The 23,516-nt window shown below is 43.1% G+C and overlaps 1 protein-coding gene across 1 annotated transcript in view; it reads right to left on the minus strand.

The window, feature by feature from the left end:
- Positions 1-23,516, minus strand: part of LOC131591640 (BDNF/NT-3 growth factors receptor-like) — a 660,084-nt gene that overhangs the window by 42,517 nt on the left and 594,051 nt on the right. Inside the window, exon 15 of the mRNA XM_058862552.1 lies at positions 5,042-5,214. Coding sequence (XP_058718535.1) covers positions 5,042-5,214 — 173 coding nt within the window. The remainder of the gene's footprint in view (positions 1-5,041; positions 5,215-23,516) is intronic.

The raw sequence follows: 23,516 nt of genomic DNA on the forward strand, positions 1-23,516 counted from the left end.
TTACTTTTGAGCACCTCTATGGGGAAGGGAGGTGGGCTAAGCCTGAAGATCAGGCTCAAGTGCTAACAAAACCTATTTTAGATAAAATCTGTGAAGTAGCAGAAAAGGCTTACAATAAAATACCTACACTTGAAACCCAAGTCAGTTATGTTAATATTAATCCACTCCCATCCGAGAGTTTCTTGCAGTTTGTAGACCGCCTCAGACTGCAGATACAACAGCAAGTACAAGAACCAGCAGCGCAATCATAATTGATTAAAGAAATGTCTCAAAGAAATGCCAACGAGGTCTGCCATAAAGTGATTTAAAATCTGCCCATCCATCCTCCACCCACCATAACAGATATGATCCAGGCGTGCGCCAAGAAAGCAGATCTGTACAGTGCACACGACAAGAAACCAGGACCATTCAACCCAAGGACTGTAGCAGCTGTAACACCAGGGATGAACAAGCTACAGATGTCACCAGAACAGCTGCAGCACATCATCTGCTTCCCGTGGAAGAGGCCAGGACATTTCGCAAGGAACTGTCCTCAAACCCAGCAACAAGGGAAACACCAGAAAGAAGCTATAACCAATCAATAAAAAAACTGAAGTCAAAGCGCTCTCTTGTCGGGCGCAAGGACACAAATATGACAGACCTGAAACAAGAAAAAAGACTATTTTACTGAGAAAGGGGAGGAAAGGGAGTGGGGTGAGAGACTGCAGAAACAATTGTGGGAAACACTTGCCTAATAAGATCTGGCAACCGCAAAAGCGATTCAGACTTGTAACTGCTAAAGCTTTTTGTTTCAGATCAAATAATTGGACTGTCATTGGCGTGGACTTGCAGGACAATTCACAAGACCTGGCTGGACTGGATAGTAGTTTTTTTGTTATTGGAGACACAGCACACACACCAGTAGAGATTGAGGTGGCTCCCATGACAATTAAGGGAGACCTAACACACCTCATTCTCTTGGCAAGATGTTGTCAACCACCCTTCTATGTAGCCAAAGGGCAGATAATAGCCCAAGTGATCCCTGTTCCAACAGAAGTCCCAGTAGATGACAAAGCACCAGGGGTATACTGGGCGGAAGTGGTAGGTGAAGACAAACCAATTATGAGGTGTAACCTGATACATAAATCAGAACATCTCCATGTAGAAGGGTTAATTGACACTGGGGCAGATGCGAGTATCATACCTGAAACGGTGTAGCCTTCACATTGGGAACTGCAACCCGTGGCAGGCAAGATACAGGGTGTTGGAGGGGTGAAACTGGCAAAAATCTCTAAAGCTATTGTCCAGATTGAAGGCCCAGAGGGTAGATTAGCTAATGTCCATCCTTTTGTTACTGATTAAAAGTGCCCCCTGTGGGGAAGAGACATCATGTCCCAGTGGGGAGTGAAATTAACAATTCCTGAGACCCCCCAGGATTTTTAGAAGAGGCCACTGTTGAGCGTATTGTCCAAAAGCAAACTTGGCTAGATGATAATCCAATTTGGGTGAACAAGTGGCCTCTCAACAAACAGAAACTCGGGGCGCTAGAAAATTGGTGGAAAAAGAATTAGCCAAAGGACACATAGTAGAAACAATCAGCCCTTGGAATTCCCCAATATTTGTAATAAAAAAGCCAGGGAAAGATAAGTGGTGCCTCCTTCAGGATTTGAGAGAAATAAACAAAAAAATAGAGGACATGGGGTCTCTTCAACCAGGTATGCCATCCCCGACTATGTTACCACAAAATTGGCTATTAGCAGTGCTAGATATTAAAGACTGTTTTTTCCAAATTCCCCTTCACCCAAAAGATGAACCATGGTTTGCCTTTTCATTCCCACAATTAACTGAGAAGCACCAATGAAACGGTACCACTGGACAGTTCTACCTCAGGGGATGAAAGCCAGCCCCTTCATCTGCCAGTGGTATGTGGGGTCATTGCTGTCCCCAGTGTGTGCTGAAAAAAGAGAAGCCATCATCTTGCACTACATGGATGACGTGTTAGTATGCTGTCCCAATAACATGGTGCAGGACACACTTGACCTAGTGGTTAAAGTTTTAACCTCTGCTGGATTCCAATTGCAGGAAGACAAAGTTCAAAGGATGCCACCTTGGAAATACTTAGGCTTGGAGATCACTAAACGGACTGTTGTTCCACAGAAATTGGAAATCATTAGCAATCCTAAAACTCTAACACATCTCCATTCCCTATGTGGGTCACTAAACTGGGTCAGACCCTGGCTAGGTCTCACTAATGAAGACCTGAGCCCCCTGCTCAATTTATTGAAAGGGGAGAGTGAGTTGCTGTCTCCCAGGGAGGTGACTCCAGAAGCAAAATCTGCAATTGAAAAAGCACAAAGGGCCTTGACAGAAAGACAGGCACATCATTTTAAATTGGAGCTGCCTTTCAAATTTATTGTCCTGGGGAAATTACCACACTTACATGGGTTGATATTCCAGTGGGTCGAGGGGCAGAGAAATCCACTCTTAACCATAAAATGGGTCTTCCTCTCCCATCAACGACCCAAAACTATCACCAAGCCACAAGAGCTGATGGCTCAGCTGATCCAAAAAGCCAGGGTAAGGCTGCGAGAACTGGCAGGTTGTGACCTTATGTGTATTCACCTTCTGGTCAGACTGTCTGGAGAAGGCAAACACTCTCCTGAGAAACTGACCAAAGAGATGTTTGAGCATCTGCTGCAGAGCAATGCTAATCTCCAATTTTCTCTGGACAGCTACAGTGGACAAATATCGGTACATGCACCTTCACACAAATTGTTTCACGAGGAATTCCACCTCATTCCTTGTGAGAAAAGGAGCCGAAGGCCACTCAAAGCTCTTACAGTGTTCACTGATGCATCTGGGACATCCCACAAGTCGGTGATGACTTGGAGAAATCCACAGACTCAGCTTTGGGAAGCTGATGTTGAGTTTGTAGAAGGATCACCCCAGATAGGTGAACTGGCTGCAGCCATAAGAGCCTTTGAGAAGTTTTCAAAACCGATTAATTTGGTTACTGATTCAGCCTATGTAGCAGGAGTAGTGTCCAGAGCAGAGCAGGCAGTTCTCAAAGACATTGAGAACTAACATCTCTTTAGATTGCTCTCAAAACTTATTTATTTGATTTCAAGTAGAGAACATCCTTTCTGTGTGATGCATATAAGATCGCATTCCAATTTGCCAGGTGAAATTGCTGAGGGAAACTGGAAAGCTGATTCCCTAGCTGCCCCAGCTGAGAAGGTACGTCTCCCAGATGTATTCCAGCAGGCCAAGATAAGTCATCAGCAATACCATCAAAATGTGCCAGGACTGATGCATCAGTTCCAGCTGACACGGGGTCAGGCTAAAGCCATTGTGGCTACCTGTCCCAATTGTCAGCTCCAGGCAGTGCCATCATTAGGCATCGGGGTTAATCCCCGAGGCCTTGGAAGGTGTGAGGTGTGGCAAACAGATATCACTCACATTCCCAGTTTTGGTCGCCTTAAGTATGTACATGTGAGTATTGATACATACTCAGGAGCAGTGTATGCCTCTGCTCATGCAGGAGAAAAATCTGTACATGCCAAACAACACTTAGTACAGGCCTTTTCAGTGCTGGGGATCACTAAGTAAATTAAAACAGATAATGGCCCAGCATATAAATCCAAGGAGTTCCTGGAATTTGTCCAGCAGTGGGGAGCGGACCACAAAACTGGCATCCCCCACTCCTCCCAGGTCAAGCTGTGATTAAGCGTACCCACCAGACGCTCAAACAAGTCCTAGCCAGGCAAAGTAGTGGAACAGTGTGGATGTCTTCACAACAAAAGCATTGCAAAGCTATGTTTACTATCAATTTCCTGAACTGTTCATTTGAAAACATGAATCCTCCTGTGACTCGACATTTTAACAGTGGTGATCAGTTTAAATTGTCACAGCATCCACCGGTTTTAATCAGGGACCCTGAAACTTGGCAAACCAAGGGCCCCTATGAACTTGTCACCTGGGGGCATGGTTAAGCGTGTGTATCCACCCCTACAGGCCCCCGATGGATTCCTCAAAAATGGGTAAAGCCTTTTGTTCCCAAAAACCCAGCCCCAGCAGAAAAAGAAGAGAGACAAGTGGCAGTTGCTTCCAAAAGAAGACGCCGATGGGAAAAACAAGAAGAAACCTTCCTAACCTCTGGTTACTCTCTGACCTTCTCACATTGACTGTGAATATGTTTTAAAAATGTTTGTTTCTTTTCTTTTAGAAAAGAACTACCTCACACTCAAACCCATGATGAGCCTTACCTCAGCTATCCTCCTGCTTGCTCTGAGCAGCCTGACCACTGCCTGGATCGTCCCTCAGCCATGACAGAACATCTGGGTGACCCTGGCACACACACTTCAACAAGACAATATCTGCCTGTCCACTGCAGCAGCAAAAGACCCTATGTCCACCTGTCTGGTTGGAATCCCCCTGCAGGCTGAAGATTTTACAGCCAGCTTTAGTGATCCCAAGTTTAATACAATTCGTAAACACACACTGAGACCAACCACATGAAAATTGTAAACGGCGAGCTGTGGCAGTGAAAAATTCTATAGAAAAGTGGTTACCAGTACTGTAAATTACATTGCACTGAAATTTCCAAAGCTCAAAGTTTTCTTGCTGCAGATTAATGGTATCCTTTCAAAAAACTGAGAGAAGTAGATTCTCAAAAGCTTTTTGACATCTACAGACAGATACAGGTTGGCGAGTGGGATCTTCTCAAGTGCCACCAGAAAAGAGGCAAGGAAACCACTGTTACTGCAAGTTTTATAAGCAAACATTTCAGAATATGGTAAAATATACTGAAAACACTATTCCTTTGATTATCATTCTTTTGGTGGAAAGTGTAACAATTAACTTGAGTACTTCCAAATAGGTAAAGAAACAATAAGGCCCACATAACAGTACGTAAGATAAATCAGCAGTGTTGCACAGATTTTCACTCTTAGGTCTCTGCATTTTTCAGTGAGAACGGTTAATTTGACATTAAGTTCCAGTCATGCCTACCCTTCTCTGCCCACTTCTGTCTTTCCAACATGACACATATTGGTGGATTTACCTGAGGAATTTGTTAAGATCTCCATTTTTCATATACTCAAAGACCATGATGAGTGGATCACCCTCGACACAGACACCATAGAACTTGACGATGTGCTCATGTTGCAGGTTAATCAGCAGCTCTGCCTCACGGTAGAAGTCCCTGCAGGCATTCTCACTGGCATCCTTCAGTGTCTGGTGAAGGAAGGAAATATATAAGGAAGAGATGTTCGCAGAAAGGAACAAAAATGTGAGGAAACACTGTAAGATAAAGATACTACTGTGTAAAGGATGAATAAACTACATTCTTAGTAACTGTTTTAGCAATGTACATATGTGATGGAATTGTAATTAAATAATGGTGGTACGATTTTCATTTCCCTGTTGCACATCACTCCATTCAATGATTTATATTATAAGAGAATGTAGGAATACTCATGATTTTACTGTGCCAAGTGTTTTCCAAAAGCAGAACAAGGAACTTAATCTCATTTAAAAAACATCTGTCCTGTTTTAGGGCAAATTTGGGAGAGAACCTCCGAATGGGGGGTCCCCCCAGAAAATCAAATTCAAGCGGCCCTTCCTCCAACTGGTTTGGGAAAAAAAATTTCTTTGGAGCTTTAAGAAAAGTGGAAAAAAACTGTTTATTTATCAGAAATTGAATAATATTAAACAATAAAACCTCTCACTGTTTGATGAGATGGCAAATCCAGAAAAAGTCCTTTTCATGGGGTATAGCTCAGCTCGCTCAGGTTCTTATCAGTCCCTCCAGCACTAGAAAGTGCCGAGACCCAGGCCCTGGTGGGCCACAGGTGTGAGCTCCCACGGTTTGTCTGGGTTTTCAGTCCAGAGTAGGTTTGAACAGATCCAAGAAAAAAGGAAAAAACAACAGTCCAGGGAACTTCTCTGCCTCAGCTATCTAAAAACTAACTAAAAGCAAAAGAGAGCTGTCCCGCTGTCTGTCCATGCTGCAGACAACACAGTCCAGGAGCAGGATACGAGTGAGTGTGTGTTTTTCCTCAACACAAACTGCGCACTTCTTCTTCCCCCCCTTTGCTCTCAGAGCCAGTCTTAAAGGTGCAGAACTTAATATATAACATAAACAACACGATTGGGGATACAAGCATCATAAAGTCACCCCAGGACAACATACTTGTAAAGAGCTAATCTATGGCCTTTAGCATTTAACTCAAGCAAAACTCTGATATCCTATTGGCATTTTCCTTTGTTGCAAGTTCCTCAAGTAAAACTTTGCTTAAAATGTTTAGTGGGAATGTAAATGCATTTGTTATTTATTATTAAGGTTGTTGCTGATGTTGGCCTCTACAATGTGCTATACCTTAGATTTATAGAAGGATACATCCCTGGACAAGAATTTATAATCTGAGACCTCAGTCAAAAACTCCTTTGGAATTCAGTAAATCTATTCATATGTCTAAGATCAAGCATCTGCATAAGCAACTGGAGGATAATCTTAAGTTGAGAGGAAGTAGTTACAGAAAATAATTTTGGAGATGTATTGGGGTAACTTAATGATGCTAAATTGTATCCCCATTTGTCTGTTTAGCCCAGAAATAAGTTTTGCACCTTTAAAACTAGATCTGAGATTAAAGGGAGAGGGGAGAATGAGAAGCAGTGGAATGTCTGAGGCAACTGTATTCAGAAACAGAGAGAAGAGCTTCAGCTCTTTAGCTCTCTCACAGACTGTATTGTCTGCAGCACGGACAGCAGGAGAGAGCTCTCCTTTGCTTTTAGTTTTTTTGTTAGCTGAGGCAGAGAAGTTTCCTGGACTGTGCCTTTTTTTTTTTTCTTAGAACTGATCAGCCTTGCTTTGGACCAAAAACCCCAAAACATGCACCCATTGTGCCAGAGCAGCAGTGGGTCTTCCATCCCACTTTCTCATGCTTTCCCTACAATCATGCAAGAAGAACCACAGTGAATCAAGCCAACTTGCTAAACTCAAAGCCATTCAACTGGCCCTGAACATTGCTGAAAGAAAAAACTAGCCAAAACTCTACACTAATTCATGGATTTTGGACCTTATTTTTGAGCCTGTAAAGGTTTTCAGCCTGTCAGTGAAAATTTTTTTCCCAAGGGAAAGTCTCTTGAGAACATTTCTCTCTCAAGGACTATTTTTGTAGATAGTTTATGGTTCTCAAAACAATACTGTACAGCTGTGTTAAGTGTGTGTTTTCTCTTGTTCTACCAATGGGACTAGAGAGGTGTTGTTTCCTTTACCAATCATGTTAAACCTGTATCAGAACACCTTATAAAAAAGAGACAAAAGGTGAAAATAAAAGCCCTTCTGATGATCCTCTTTCTGCTGTGGAACTGAATTCACGCTCCTTATTTCGTGTCCAACAGCAACAATGGATAGCAGCCAATGCTCTGTAAGGATGACTGGAAAAGTAGAAAAAGCTAATTGACAATGTAAAAGAAAATCTATCTGGGATACTGAAGAATAGAAAGTCATCACTACCCAAATAAAAAAACTATCTGTGAAAGTCTGCCATGTAAATGCCCATGTCCCCAAAAATAAGGCTAATGAAAAGCACCAAAACAACAAACAAATCAAGCTACAAAAATAAAGGTGTCAAAAATACACTTATATTGGCAACACAAGGAAGAATTGTTCCTAGCTCAATAGACTCACAATGGCTCAACTCTTCAAGGTAAAGATGCCACCTATAAGTAGGCACAAAACCAAGGAGTGAATTTAACCACAGACAATATTTCATAAATTATCCATAACTGTGAAATGTGTGCTGCAATCAACCAAGCTAAGCAGGTGAAACTCCTGTAGTATAGTGGGCAGTGGTCCAAATATAAATATGGAAAAGCCTAGCAAATTGATTACATTATGTAACATGCCGGTCGTGGGTCGGGAGACGAAAATCCAAAACTCGTGCTCCGGGTGCTCATGAGACAACAGCCTCATTTATTATTCAGAGCTCACTTAAATACCCAATTCAAATATCCCAGGCTAGACAGCCATTGGCTGAGATCTCTCTCTCTGCCCAGCTTCCTGGCCAATGGTGTGCTTACTTCTCAGCTTGAATGGGGCTGGCTGAGGGTCCCCTCTTAACTTATCTGGGGACATGTTCAGGCATGAACTAGGCTAGCTGAACTGGATTTGTGTTATGGTCAGATTCACTTTGTCCAGTCCAGGCCAGCTGTACTGTGACAATACTGTGACAATTCACCATTTTTGGTTAAATTATAAAATATAAAATGCTCTCGGTTATCCTATCTGCAAGGGCCCTTTGCAGACAGGATGACAGGGACAGCATGGGTTTAATTTGAATGTAGTTTTCTAATTAATTTGACAAACCTAGTTCTCCTTGGCTAGAAACATGCTTTGTATACTAAACTGAGTTTGCAACACTCACGTCTAGGAGCTGGTAGGCAAGATCACAATCTTTCAAGTTAATATGCCACAGGTTAACTACTTATAGTTCCAAGTTACTGTAGAGAATATTTTAACAGAACAAGGGCATGATATTTTAGTAAAAGCCTGTCTGCACAAGCCAGCCTTTAGTCCAGGCGACAATATTAAAGGCAGTGTCCTTGAAACTCTCCTGGAGCAGCAAGAATAAAGAAAAACAATAGCCTTGTGTAATAAAAAATAATGTAAAACAATATGTATTAACCAATAGTAACTTGCTAAGCCCACAGACCCTGTCAAACCCTATACAAGTGTGCTAAAGATAGAAATAAATGACGTTTGCCATACTTCTGTGAAGACTCGGTGAATAGTCTGAGTTGTTTTTCAATATCTGGCGCTCCAACCAGGAACCTTTTGTGGGCAAAGGGATTCGTCGGGCCCGCATGCGGAGAGACGTGGAAGCGGGCCGGGGCCGACGGAGTGGATCTGCGTGCGGAGAGACGCGGGAGTGGATCGTTACCGGGTAGGCGGGCTTGCCACAAGCCTAGCTGAGGAAAACCAGGGGTGGAGGAGCTGGGGCGAAGACCGAAGGCGAGTGCGCATCAGCACCCAGGAGGAGGGGTCGCTCCCCTCCCCCCGCTCAGGGCCACTAGAATGGAAGTTGAGTTTGTGGCAGCACGGAAACTGCTTCTAAGCATTATCGTTAAACGAGGCGAAGCAGTCAAGGACAAGGACTTTGAAAAGCTCATTCTATGGGCTAGAGAAAACAGGCACCTGCAGGTACTGCCGCTGCTTTTTTGCAGCGGAAGAATGGAAAGACATAGGAGATTTGTTGTGGGAAAAAGCGATCATGGGGAAAAGCAAAGACGCAGTAAGGCTCAGTTCGATCTGGAGAGTTGTGTTAAATACCTTAAAAGACATGAAAGCAGAGTCCACAGTCGCGGCCACTGCCTTGAAAGCCATGGCTCAGTCCTAGACAGACGTGTCGCAGTCACCTCCTGCCACGTCAATCAGCCGTCTGGGTGCTTTCTTTGGGGTTGGGCACGTTCGTCCAGTGAAGGGGCTCACGGGGAAGCAATGTAGCTCGGTCTTGGAACTTTTAAAACCTCAGGGGTGTGCCGGAGCGGGCGAGATCGCGTCAGCGGAGCCCAAACCGGAAGTTACTCCACCAAATGTGGATGTAGAAATGACGGTGTCTCCGGAAGGAGACAGCGCCAGCCCCAGCCGGGTGGAGCCCCACACATCAGTGGAAGTAAGAGCCCTAGAGTGCAAGCCGAAAATCTAATCCTTCGCTGACATCTACTGTTCACTGGGGAAAACCACAGGACGTCCCTCTTCCCCAAGATGACAATGTATCAATGCATTCAGAAGACGGGAGACCACCGTAAGGAGAAGAACCAATAAATTGTAATGATGCATCGAAAAAAGAGCTAATAGAGTGGCAACAACAAATAGAACAACTTGTGCAACAGCTACAAGCTCGAACTGAGCAGACATTAAATACAAGTGGAGCTCAGCATCATCAAGAGAAAGCAGCTCCACAGCAAACGCTGAGACAACAAGCAGAATATGTTCAGCAACTACAAGATATGATACATTCTGAACCATTTGCTCCACCTTTAGAGACACTGTTAACACCACAATCTTGTTCCAGCTCTAATTCTACCCTAGAAGAAGAGAACAGAAAACAAAAATCGAGGCAAAGATGGACTGGCATCATTCGAGATGCAATCCTTGAAGAGGAATGGCAAGCAGCAGGAGCAATAGCTTGTCCCATTTTATATGACCAGCAAAATCCACGCTATGAACAACACGACTGGAAAATCTTGCAGCAAGCCAAAAAGACAGTTACTGAGCATGGAATTAAATCTGAAGCTGCAAACACTGCATTGGATTGGTTATTTACCTCTGATGTTAATAGTCCCATAGACAGCCAGAATTTAGCATGTCTGCTTTTACCTCCATCACAGCTTATAGTGTGGGAGAAGGAATGGAAAAGGTTAGCTATTTTAGAAGCCAATCGACCTCGAGATCAGAATGATGTACTGTATGGACTTAATCCTGACATGATCACCAGTTCAGGAGTTTACAGTCACATGGCTGTACAACTTAATTATCCCCTTGCAATGTACCACTTGTCAACGCAGCTTGCTCATCAAGCTTTCAATGCAGTGCCTGATTCCAAACCTCATCCTTCCATCACAACAGTACGGGAAGGCCTCACAGAACCATATCCTCATTTCATCAATCGTCTGTCAGCAGCCCTGAATGCTCAGAATGACATGACTGAGGAAGCAAAACAAAACATGTTTAAATTATTAGCTTTTGAGAATGCTAATGCCAAAATAAAGCCAATCCTTGCCACACTGCCTAAACAAGCAGATGTGGGGGACATGCTGGATATTGTTCTGAGAGTTAATCAGACACAACAAGGGCAACTTGTGGCCAATGCAGTTGCAGAAGCCATAAAACCAACTACAAACTTACTTGCTGCTGCAGTCAATAAGTTAGGAAATAAACGTAAACTTTTCACTGCCACTTCAAGTATTTGCTACTGATGTGGCAACAAAGGACACTTGCAAAAGTCCTGCCAAGCTACCGTGTGGTGTGATCAATGCCAGATGGATAATCATGCTACTGCTACCTGTCGTTTCACAAAAAACATGAACAAGAGCGTGAAGAGCCACTGCCCGGGGAAACAAGTAGCCGGCCCAACTCTATACAGCATCTCAACCCACCAGCAACCAGAGGAAGCCTGGGAATCGATCTGGCAGCATCAGTAAATGTCACTCTCATCGACAGCACCATCCATAAGATCCCCACTGGAGTCACAGGACCCATTTATTCTATCACCAGCGCACTTGGTGCTTTGCTAATTGGGAGATCATCTACTGGAGTTGCAGGACTCATTGTTCTCCCAGGAGTTATTGATGCTGATTACACAGGTGAAATTCAAATTTGTGCCTACACATTAGCCCCTCCACTCACGATTAAGAAAGGGACAAGAATCACTCAATTGGTGTTGTTTCAAAAGGTAGCAACTGAAAAAGAGATTTTTCGAAGTGCCCCTAAACATGGAGCCAGAGTATGTGGATCTACTGGAGATACAGTGGTGAATCTTGTTCAACAAATGAACCATCAAACAGTAGTTGAAATCACCCTGTGTCAGAAAATGAAGCAGCAAAAAGTTAAAATGATGTTAGATACAGGAGCTGATGTCACCATCGTCAGCCGAGTTTGGTGGCCAAGAGAGTGGCCTTAAACTCAGTACAAGGTGTAGGAGGATACTCCACGCTGCTGAGAAGTGTACATCCAATTCAGTTTCAATTTCCTGAAGGACAGACTACCACCTTATGTCCATATGTCATGCCTTTGCCTGGGAGCCTTGGAGGGCTCATTGGTCGAGATGTTCTAAGCCGGCTCGGAGCAACATTAACCTTTCCTGTCCAATCGCCTTTTCAGTAGTCGCCACTGCTGACAGGCCACCGACCCCAAGGATTCAATAGAAATCTAATGAGCCTGTGTGGGTAGAGCAGTGGCCTCCCTCTCAGGAGTGGCTGGCAATTGCACATGAACTTGTCAAAGAGCAACTGCAAGCAAGACACATACAACCATCGCTCAGCCCATGGAATACTCCAATCCTTGTCATCCCAAAGAAATCTGGAAAGTGGCTATTGCTGCATGATTTGCGCAAAGTGAATGACCAGATGTGGGCAATGGGAGCATTACAACCAGGGATGCCCTCTCCCACAATGCTGCCACAAGAATGGCATCTTCTAGTTATAGATTTGAAAGACTGTTTCTTCACAATACCCCTGCAAAAAGAAGACATCCTGCAATTTGCCTTCACCTTACCATCAATCAGTAAAGAAAGTCCATCGCAAAGATTTGAGGGGGTGGTCCTTCCACAGGGGATGAAAAATTCCCCAACAATATGCCAACTGTTTGTACATTGGGCACTGACACCTGTGCATGCAAAACTTTCTCAGACAATTATTTACCACTACATGGATGATATTTTGTTCTGTCAATGTGATCCATTTCAAGATGATGACCTTGCATATATCACCGCTCAACTCACTGCAAAAGGCTTGGTAATTGCCCCAAAGAAGATTCAAAAACAAGCCCCATGGAAGTATCTAGGGTGGATTTTAACATCTTCATCAGCCCACCCGCAGAAATTGGAATTGACTACTGAGATCAACACCCTCAATGACGCACAGAAACTTATTGGAGATCTGCAATGGGTAAGATCCATTGCTGGCATTAGAAATGATGAGATGGCACCTTTACTGAGCCTCTTGAAAGGCACAAATCCACCAACTCTTGTTACCCTTTCTGTAGACCAAAAGAAATGTCTCACATTCCTAAGGAAGAAACTACTTTCAATGCTAGTAAACAGAAGATTGCCAGATGTGCCTTTGGGACTTTTGATCTATAATCATCCCATTGCCCCATGTGCTATCATATTCCAGTGGCCTGCTTAGCAAAAAGAGAAAGGGGGAGAAGACCCATCTGAGAGCTGTCAAGATGCCAAGCAGCCTGTTGAGGAGGTACAGTCAGTTAGATTATCAACAAAATGTGCAGAACCTTTGACCATCATTGAGTGGATTTTTACACCACATACGCCACCAATGAGTATTTGGCAGAGAACAGAAGCAATTGCTTACCTCATCAAAAAGGTGAGTACGTGAATTATGGAAATTAGTGGTGCTGAACCAGAGCAGATTAGCCTCCTGATAAAAATAGAAAACCTTGAGTGGATGCTGAGACATTCAGAACTGATTCAATTAGAGCTGCTCAGTTATCCAGGAACTGTACATAACAGGCAACCTAAAGATCCACGCTTACAGATCATCTTAAAGCAACATTGGTTGTAACAGCACAAATATTTTGCAACAACCAGTGGAAGGCCTTACACTATATACTAATGCAGGAAATCAATGGAAAAAAGCAGCCTGAACCTGGCGAGAAGGCTCAAGTTGGAAAAGCAATACCATAGATGGAGATGCACATGACTCACTGCAGATGTTGGAACTTACAGCCATCTCATGGGCACTGTCTCGCTGGCGAGACAGAAAGCTGAACAGTGTATCGGACTCATTACATGTGGTAGGTGTGGTCTAACGTATTGAAGATGCTCTCATCAAGCCACCGAAAAATAAGCAATTGTGTCAACTATTCCTGCAAATTAAGAGAGCTACTGAAGATAGAAAATAATCTTGTTGCATCATTCACATTCGCAGTCATCAAACGGAGTTAGGTCTCGGAGAAGGCAATGCAAGAGCTGATACGCTTGTCAGTCCTGCTGTTGTAGCACCAAGAGACTTTTTCGCAGCTGCAAGAGAGAGTCACGCCCTCTTTCATCAAGCTGCAAAAGCCTTAATGAGACAATTTGATATCAGCTCAGTAGATGCACAAGGCATTGTAAAATCCTGTCCACAATGTAGTCAATATGGAACCACTCTAGGTTTAGGTGTTAACCCTAGAGGTCTTCAAGCCTGTGAAATCTGGCAAATGGATGTAACACATGTGCCTGAATTTGGTCGCCTCAAATATGTACATGTCACAGTAGATACCTTTTCAAAAATTATTTGGGCCACTGCACAAGTGGGAGAGCGAAGCATACATGTAATCCGACATTTAGTAGCTTGCTTTGCTGTGATGGGAGTGCCAAAAGAGCTGAAAACAGACAATGGGCCTGCATATGTAGGAACACGAGTTTCTCGGTTCTTACAAAAATGGGGAGTCAAACATGTAACTGGAATTCCCCATGTGTCAAATGGACAAGCCATTGTAGAAAGAGCCCATAAGACCTTAAAAGAGTATTTAAGTAAACAAAAAACACCAGAACAATCAGACCCTGTTATTCGATTGCAACAAGTACTATTTACTCTAAATTTTCTCAGTTTAGTTGGAGATTTAGAGCAGCCCCCAGCAGTAATTCATAATAGTCAGATAAAGATGCAAGCTACCCCAGAAATTAAACTATATTATAAGAATCCAAAAACAGGTATCTGGGAGGGACCAGATCAATTGCTGTTTAACAGGTGAGGTTACAGTTGTGTTTCCACAGATGCTGGACCACTATGGGTGCCTAGCCAATGGACCAAACCATCCACGAAGGATCTGAAGAATAATCCGAACATTGATGCCTTCAGTCAGTCACTGATCGGCTGCCAGCTGACGTCACACGAACAGCAGATGTTCCAAGACTGAATCGCATTAAATCATAGCCTGTTTGTGAGAAGAATTTTGTAGAAGATCGAAAATAGTATAGAGACTCCATCTGACTGTATATAAAAGCAAAATTGTAACTGTATTTTTACCCTTTCAGCAAATTCCTTTCACGCTTAGATTGCACAAATACCAGAGCAAGAGTGTTAAAAATAGTTAGATAATAGTTTAAGATAAAAAGTTTAGCTTGTGTGATAATTGTTATTTGTAGGTTATTGATAATCTTAGAGAAGATATTAGTATAAGGTGTAAGCAATCCCCCTTCAAGAGTTAAAGTGAGCATATTTGAAAGTTCATTTAACTTTAAACCTTAAAGGAATTCATTCAACAAATTACGAAAGCCTGATTAACTGTGATTCTGAAAGAATGGTGTCATTTGTGTGGAACAAACTACTCATAGTAATTGTGTTGTATATAGTCCCGACCAACTGTCTGCTAACTAACATCCAAAAGCGACAGAACATATGGGTCACTCTGGCACACTTAACGGGCCAAAAATCAATGTGTCTAAGCCTAACCACACCTGGAGATCCTTTTCACACCTGTCTCATAGGAGTCCCTGAATGGGATCCTCAAGCATTGAAAGGTTTAGTTAGCAATGAAACTCAACTGAATCAATTGGCAATGTTACAAGAGTGCAATCGCATTGTTGGCTTCACGTCAAGACAACTTGAAGCCTGCTAGCAAGCAAAAATTATCAAAGTTCTCAATGTTACCATAAGGCCCCCAAAAGAATTAGACTTGTTAGGCTCCACCAATACCTCAGATGGATGGATAATGTTTGAGCCCCCACAAAAAGCCACTCCAGCAAAGTGATGCAACACTGGCCTACAGTCAACCCTACAGTTAATCTTATTACTAACACCAAAAGTAAAGCCTTTTATTCACGGTGCAGTCTCACAGGACAATTTCCAAAGCAATTACCTAGTGCAATATTCGTAATCTGTGGAGCTAGAGCATGGAATGGAATTCCTGCTAGCCCACATGGAGGACCCTGTTACCTTGGAAAACTTACTTTGTTCCATCCAAACTTACATCACTTGCTGAATATAGCTGGTAAAATAAAAAACATCAAACAGTCAAAGTGAAGCCTGAATGAATTACAGTGTGATGATGTCAGAGACTCAGACTTTTGGGGTTGTGGTATAATATGGCTAGCCTCCCTTTTTACTCCAGGAGCAGCTGCTGCTAAAGGCTTGTCATCTCTAAAAAGGCTAGCTTGTTGGACCAGGAAAGAATTGAATTTGACATCAACAATGTTAAGTGAACTTTCAGCTGATGTAAGTAGTGTACATCACGCCGTATTGAAAAATTGAGCTGCAATTGATTTCTTGCTCTTGGCACAAGGACATGGTTGTGAGGAGTTTGAAGGTATATGCTGTTTGAACCTTACTGACTATTCAGTTTCAATCCACAAACAACTAAAACAGCTACAGAATGAGTTACATGCCCTGAAAGAAGATAGTGACCCCATTGGAAGTTGGTTAGCCAACTGGGGCATTACTGGATGGTTGAAGCTTCTTGTGCTGGAAAGGGGACAGATTTTACTTATGGTATTAATCGGGATAGTTGTTTTAAGTTGTATGTTATCATGTATCCGTAGAAGTGCAGAATGAATCACATCTAAAGCCTGGCTTGTGCAAAAAGAGAAAGGGGGGATTGTAGTAAAACATTTTAACAGAGTAAAAGCATGATATTTTAGTAAAAGCCTGCCTGCATAAGCCAGCCTTTAGTCCAGGCGACAATATTAAAGGCAGTGTCCTTGAAACTCTCCTGGAGCAGCGTGAATGAAAGAAAAACAATGGCCTTGTGTTCTGGGGAAAGAATGTTAGCAATATGTATTAACCAATAGTAGCTTGCTAAGCCCGCGAACCCTGTTGGACCCTATAAAACTGTGCTGAAGATAGAAATAAATGACATTCGCCATACTTCTGTGAAGACTCGGTGAATAGTCCTAGCGATTTTTCAGTAAATTACAACTTAACATTATAAAACAAAAAACTATTTAGAACTGAGATTATACCTTAACTCTATAAGCAAGAAACAAAAAGCATTCAACATTTAGAACCATAAGAAAAAAACAACTTAGCAGAAAAACAAATTGTAAACAAACAGTTTTTAAATGAACGGTCTTTTCAAGAGTATCTGATTTTCATGAGGTAGGTGAACAAGTTCTTCTGGTTACTCTTCTTCATTTTGTTCCATCACGTCCGTTGAGGTACTTTCAGGACGGTGTTGTTTGTGGCCCCTGGCAGGATGTAGGGCAGGATGGACACATCTGGCAGGTACCCATTGTGTTCCAGTGTCCGTGGAAACACAGGCATATCCCCTTCCCCAGGTAGTGGGGCTCCACAGGCCTTCCCACTTATTAGTGAGATCTTTCACCATTACCGTGGGCTTAGGCAACAGTTTATCTCCAGATGATTGTAATGATATAAACTGATTTTAAATGACTGGGTTCTGGGACCCTTCTGATACTGCTAAATAATTTAGTGTTTGAATAGTCTTAGCTACCTTGCCCTGTGGGGTCCCACTGTCGCCCTGAGAATCAGGCCCTCGATATTGTTTTTCCACAAGTTCTAGCCACTTTCCCAGGAAAGTAACTATAAACATAGGTGTTTATACATTCCATTGAAGATATGCCTTTTGATGGACATCTCTCACAGCCAGTGCGATTGGAAAGGTGTTAACCTGACTATCCAAACCCTGGTTATGTTCAGAAACCTATAAATACTGAGAGAAAAAATAAAGTTTTCTCTTTCCTTCACCACACCTCGAACTGCATCTGTGTGACTCATTTTGTGTCCAACAGCGACATCCCACCACACATTCCTCCCTTTTGTTTTTCAATAATGCGTTTTAAAGTCCCATGTGCTCTTTCCACACTGGCTTGTTTTACTGGTATTTGAGGAACACCAGTGTGGTGTGCTACACCCCAGAGCTGTAGGAAATGTCTTGTTTTTTGTGAGATGAATGCAGGGCCATTGTCTTTTTTGATGGTGTGAGAGATGCCCAAAACAGCAAAGGCTGACCGCCAATGTGCAACGGCATCCCGACCCTTTTCTCCTGTGTGCACCATAGCCCATATTGCTGATGAAAAGGTATCAATGGATAAGTGTACATATTTTAAACATCCCAATTCAGGTATGTGTGTGACATCAGTTTGCCAGATTTGTAAGGCACGCAGTCCACGAGGGTTTACCCCCATCTGCAGTGGTGCAGTGTGGCCTTGGCAGTCAGCACAGGTGCTAGCAATATTATGAGCCTCTGTGTTTGTCAGCTGGAATTGCCATTGTAGGGCCTGAACACCCTGATAGAAGAAATCGTGCAATGCCTTTGCTTGTGCCAGTGTGTCTGGCTGTGGTGCTGTCTTTTTTGGTTGATGAGGTAAAAAGGTCCACTCTAGGATGTGTATAGGGTCAGGCCACTGAGTGTTCCACTGCCTTATAATAGCAGTAGGGTGCAGATTTACAATGAGAACAATTATAGTGATACACACCTCTGTGCATATCTGGTGGACTTGTCTGTTTGAGATAGCTTGCTCCACTGTTTCAAGAGCAGCTTTTGCCTCTGGGGTTAATTTTCTAGAGGAAGTTAATTCTGGATCACCTGTTAGGAAGTCAAATAAAGGTGCTAATTGTGAGTTGGTCAATCCTAAGTAAGGTCTGACCCAGGTGATGGTATCCAATTTCTCCTTTTTGAGGGACCACTGTGGTACTCTCTGACTAATAATTCTTGTAGGATGCAAATTAACAATGATAATAAACTCTGTAATACAGATTAGAAGCTCTTATGCATATATATATAAAAGGTTTTGTTTCAAGTTCGAATACCTGTGAGTTAAAGTAGACAAGTTTGCATTTTTCATCAGGATTTGTAGTTTGAAGTTAACATGTGCTAGGATGGCATTTGATAGGAATAGTGCTGGAGCTGGTGTCAGGTGAAGACTGGTTCCTTCTGGAGATCCTGCACCTCCCTCTGCTGTGTGGTTGTTTGTGGCTGTGAATCCCTTGGTTGTAGCCATGGCGAAGCTGGAACTGCGCTGGGTGTGGGGCCGGGGCCAGGGTCCGGCGCCGGGATGCTTTTTCTTGCTTCTGGCCCACTTTTGGGTATGGATCCAGGCACTCCACGTGACGTCACCTCTGGACCCGCCCCCCAACAGCAGCGGCAGGCAGGCGTGGCCAGCGGAGGCAGGACCGTGGGCACAGCTGGGCTGAGCCAATCAGCTTTGGGCAGGGGCGGTCTGAGCGTTTCCATGGTGCCGAGAGGTGTGGGCGGCTCCAGTAGCTGAGGGGCGGTCCTAGGGGCAGCGTAGGGCTGAGGCATGGCCACGAGCTCCGGGGCCGAAGTGGCGGAGTTCTCCGACCCGGGATGGCTGCTCCGTGTGGCACAGCAGCTCAGGTCGGCCACTGGCCATTCTGGAATCGCACTGCAGCACATCCTCAGCACCGCCGCGGCTCTGCCACCTTCTGTGTTCCTTTCGGCTGCAGCAGTGCCGGTGCAGCTCGGAGGCCCGCCGTTTCTTCCTGCTCCCCCGCTCGGCAGGGTCCAGACATGAGGCAGGATTTTACAATTTGGCTGGGTATCGCATGTTGTGGTTTGTCTGCTAGCCGGGACACAGATAGTTGCTCTCCATCATGGCGAGGTTGTGGGAAATGGCTCACTATAAAACAGTTCTGGTGAGAGATGAGCATTCAAAGCGGCTCGGCTGTGCGGGGCAGCTGTTTGGTGGTGCCATTCCCCCCTTGGGCTTGGAAAGATGTTCCAAGCTTTCTCTGTCCCCTCTGGAGTCCTGTTCTCGCTCTCCAGCTCAGCATTTATCTGTTTCATTATGTCAAAAATAAATCTCCAAGACTTTAAAACTTTTATAGCATTTTCGTCCCCCTTTGAGGCTGCTTTGAGAATAAAATGTCCAGTTTGTTCCCATATATTTGGATCAAAGGCAGCTTCTTTGGTTGTGTCTAAACCGTGGTTCTTTGCCCACATTATTAAAGCTAATAATGCTTTTTAGTCATATTCTAATCCAAATTCTTGTAAAAAAAGCAACCATACCTTCAGAAATGGAGGTGGTTGAGTGGATATCCAGGCTTCCAAGGCTCTGATGAGTATTTTCTTCTATTTGTAGGGGTATGTCCAGAAAATATTCTGGACTTATAGCGATCTTTTCACCGCAGACAGCTCTCCTCGCTGTAATTTTTTGGATGGCTCTTCTGCCTCTTCAGCTTTTCGCTGTAGTTTTGGGCTCTTCTGGCCTCTGTCTTTCCCAGCTTTTTACTCTATCTCAGGCTGTTCCCGACTGTTTTTTTTTCCCAGCTTTTCACTGTATCTCAGGCTGATCCTGCCTGTTTTTTCCCAGCTTTTCACTGTTTTGGACAGGCTTTTTAGGCTCTGTCCCTGTCTTCCCCCTGCTCTACTCACGGGAAAGGCTGTGTCTTCACACGTGGGGTCACCACTTGTAATGTGCCAGTACTGGGTCGTGCCAGTACTGGGTTGGGAGATAAAAATCCACAGCTTGTGCTCCAGGTGCTCATGAGACAACAGCCTCATTTATTGTTCACAGCTCACTTAAATACCCAATTCAAATATCCCAGGCTAGACAGCCATTGGCTGAGATCTCTCTCCTGCCCAGCTTCCTGGCCAGTGAGTGATGTGCTTACTTCTCAGCTTGAATGGGGCTGGCTGAGGGTCCCCTCTTAACTTATCTGGGGACATGTTCAGGCATGAACTAGGCTAGCTGAACTGGATTTGTGTTATGGTCAGATTCACTTTGTCCAGTCCAGGCCAGCTGTACTGTGACAATACTGTGACAACATTACACTACCCCAGACACGCCAAGGTAAACACTATATACTCACAATGATAAAAGCTACCACTGGATAGTTGGAAACCTACCCTGTGCCTCACACTGTGACCCATAACACCATCCTAAACCTTGAAAAACAAATCTTTTAGAAGCACAGTACCCCTAAGAAGATTGAGTCAGACAAGAAGACTCATTTCAAAAACAGCCTTATTAGCTCCAGGGCTAGGGAACATGGCATTAAATGGGTATACCATATCCCCTACCATGCACCAACTGCAAACAAAGTAGAGATGTACAATGGACTGTTAAAAACCATTTTAAAAGCATTGGATGGAAGATCTTTCAAAAATTGAAAGCAACATCTAGCAAAGACCATCTAGTTAATTAACACCCAAAATTCCACCAACAAAGCATGCCCTGTCCAGTCTGATCCCCTACATACAGTAAATGGAGACAAGGTCCCAGTAGTACGTCAAAGGTCTATTAGGAAAGACTGTTTGGATCAATTCTGCCTCGAATACAGACAAATTCATCCATAAAATTGTCTTTACTCAAGGACCAGGGTGCACATGGTATATAATGCAAAAAGATGGAAAAGCACAATGTGTACCTCAAAGAAATCTCATTGTTGGGTAAAAACCATGTATAAATATCACTGTTTGCTGAATGTCACTGCCCTTGTCTATATATAGCTGTATACTGTATATATATATATAAATATAAATGTTTAAAGAGTTAAAATACATATTAGTTTTAGGAGTAAGCTGACGATATGGGGATTAGAGGTGGAATGTCCTAGGGTAACTTAATGATGCTGAATTGTATCCCCATTTGTCTGTTTAGCCCAGAAATAAGTTTTGCACCTTTAAAACTAGATCTGAGAGTAAAAGGAGGGGGGGGGGGGGGGGAGAAGGAGAAGCAGTGGAATGTCTGAGGCAGCTGTATTCAAAAACATGGAGATAAGAGCTTCAGCTCTCACTCTCAGGGACTGTATTGTCTGCAGCAAAGACAACGGGAGAGAGGAGAGCTCTCCTTTGCTTTTAGTTAGTTTTTTTGTTAGCTGAGGCAGAGAAGTTTCCCAGACTGTGGCTTTTCTTTCTCTTGGAACTGGTCAGCCGTGCTTTGGACCGAAAACCCAGAAAAACACCAGGAGTTCACATCTGTGGCCCACCAGGGCCTGGGACATGGCATTTTCCAGTGCAGGAGGGTCTGATAAGAGACTGAGTGAGCCAAACTACACCCCACAAAAAGGACCCTTTCTCTGAATTTGCCATCTCTTCAGAAAAACAAAAAGTTCCATTGTTTAATATTTTTCATTTTGTCATGTTTGTGAGTACTTTACTTGTTAAATAAAAAACTTTTTCCACTTCTCTCGAAGGAAGTTTGTCTCCCAAACTGATAAAGAAAAAAGTCAAATTTGCTTTCTAAAGGGACCCTATTCAGAGGTTTCCTCCCAAATTTGCCCTAAACCAAGACAGGGGGATTGATTTTAATTTTTCCACCTTTTTACAGCTTTAAAGTCCTGTGTATTTTGATTTAACGGGAAATATATCAATATGGGAATTCCAAGCACAGAAAATTCTCAAAATCTTGTGCATGCAGGCTCAATCACAGACATGAACACAGGGTTCAACCTGAGACCTTGGAAAAGGCTTCCAGATTTAGAGATCATGAGCAAGAATGTGGGTTTGTAGTTTAGATAGAAAGACATTAAGCTAGTTAGTGGGAAGTTTTAAGGTTTTAAAGTTAAGATACAGAAGTAGTTATAAAGTTAATAAGTTTTAAAGTGTAGCAAATAGTTTTGTGTGTCATTATATGATTGGTTAAGAAAGTCTGCACTGAGGCAAAGATGTATAAGACAAAATAATTAACTATTGGTGTGAAAGTAGAAACATTTTTTGTGGCAGTAGTTTATTGGCTAATTAACCTTTAAGAGACCTCGTAACCTGTGGTCTTGTGACCACTGACCATGAGCATCTAGCGAACATGATGAAGACGTTCTCACTCCTTCATGAGACTGTAGAAGAGGAATAATAAACCATGTTTTAAGACTTCTCCCAGTGGTCCTGTCTCTCTCAAAATCCCAAAATTCCAACACTGGATCAAATGAGAGGCTTAAATGTTGTATAATGAAAGAATGTTAATTTAATTCAACCACACAGGCAGTTTTAGATCCCTCCTCAAGAACTATGCTTCAAATCCAAGGAAATGTTGTCAAGCTCCAAAAACGTCCAATTCTGACACCAGTTGAGTAAAGAATAATCATAAATAGCAATAAACCACTGCTATGCTCTACCTTCAGAAGATACAGTGGGGAATGGTAACAGGTTGCCAATGGTCATAGCAAGTGAAGCCTGGGCTCTCTACCTCTGTAATTTACAGTTAGACTCAATGAGAAGGAAGATGAGGCAAAAAAGTAGTTGCTTTCCCTTAACTAAGGATGGCTTTCCCTGGTTATCTAGTCTCATTATTTTCTGTCCCAAATTTATATAGACATCATGGGACCTAACTACACTCATGAGAACAGACATGGAACAAGTTGATGCAATGCAACAGTTCTGCTAACAAACCCAGTTCTTAGCTGCAAGTCATGATTTGTTCAAGGTTTGTCTTCAATAGACACAATTTTATCCACTTTTCTAGTATTATATGCATCCACGTGCGAATGAAGAGCTAAAAGACAACTGTCAGAGAAAACACTTGCCTGTGCCTGATCACTACAGTCTGTCCTAAAATTTTATTTTGATATTTTCTTGTTAAATATTTTCTTAACTATATCTGTGCATACTCTCTCTATCCCATATGTGTATGTGCTTACAAAGACTAAGTGACAGCTCTCGTGAGACCTGTATGTGCATGTCCTAGTTCCAGCCAGGATAATATTAATATTTTACAGTAGCTGGGAAGGGGACATGTCCAGACCCTAATGTTATTCAAAATCCTTGCAAGGGAGGGAACAGTGGTACCTTGTAGCTGATAAGCTGCATAACAGCTGCCAATTAAGGGAGAAGAAAGCAGATGTCTTGCTGTTGAACCAGTAATTGTGGCAAGCTCACAGATGTAATATTGACA

Source organism: Poecile atricapillus, chromosome W, assembly GCF_030490865.1.
Source record: "Poecile atricapillus isolate bPoeAtr1 chromosome W, bPoeAtr1.hap1, whole genome shotgun sequence".
Classification (NCBI taxonomy): domain Eukaryota; kingdom Metazoa; phylum Chordata; class Aves; order Passeriformes; family Paridae; genus Poecile; species Poecile atricapillus.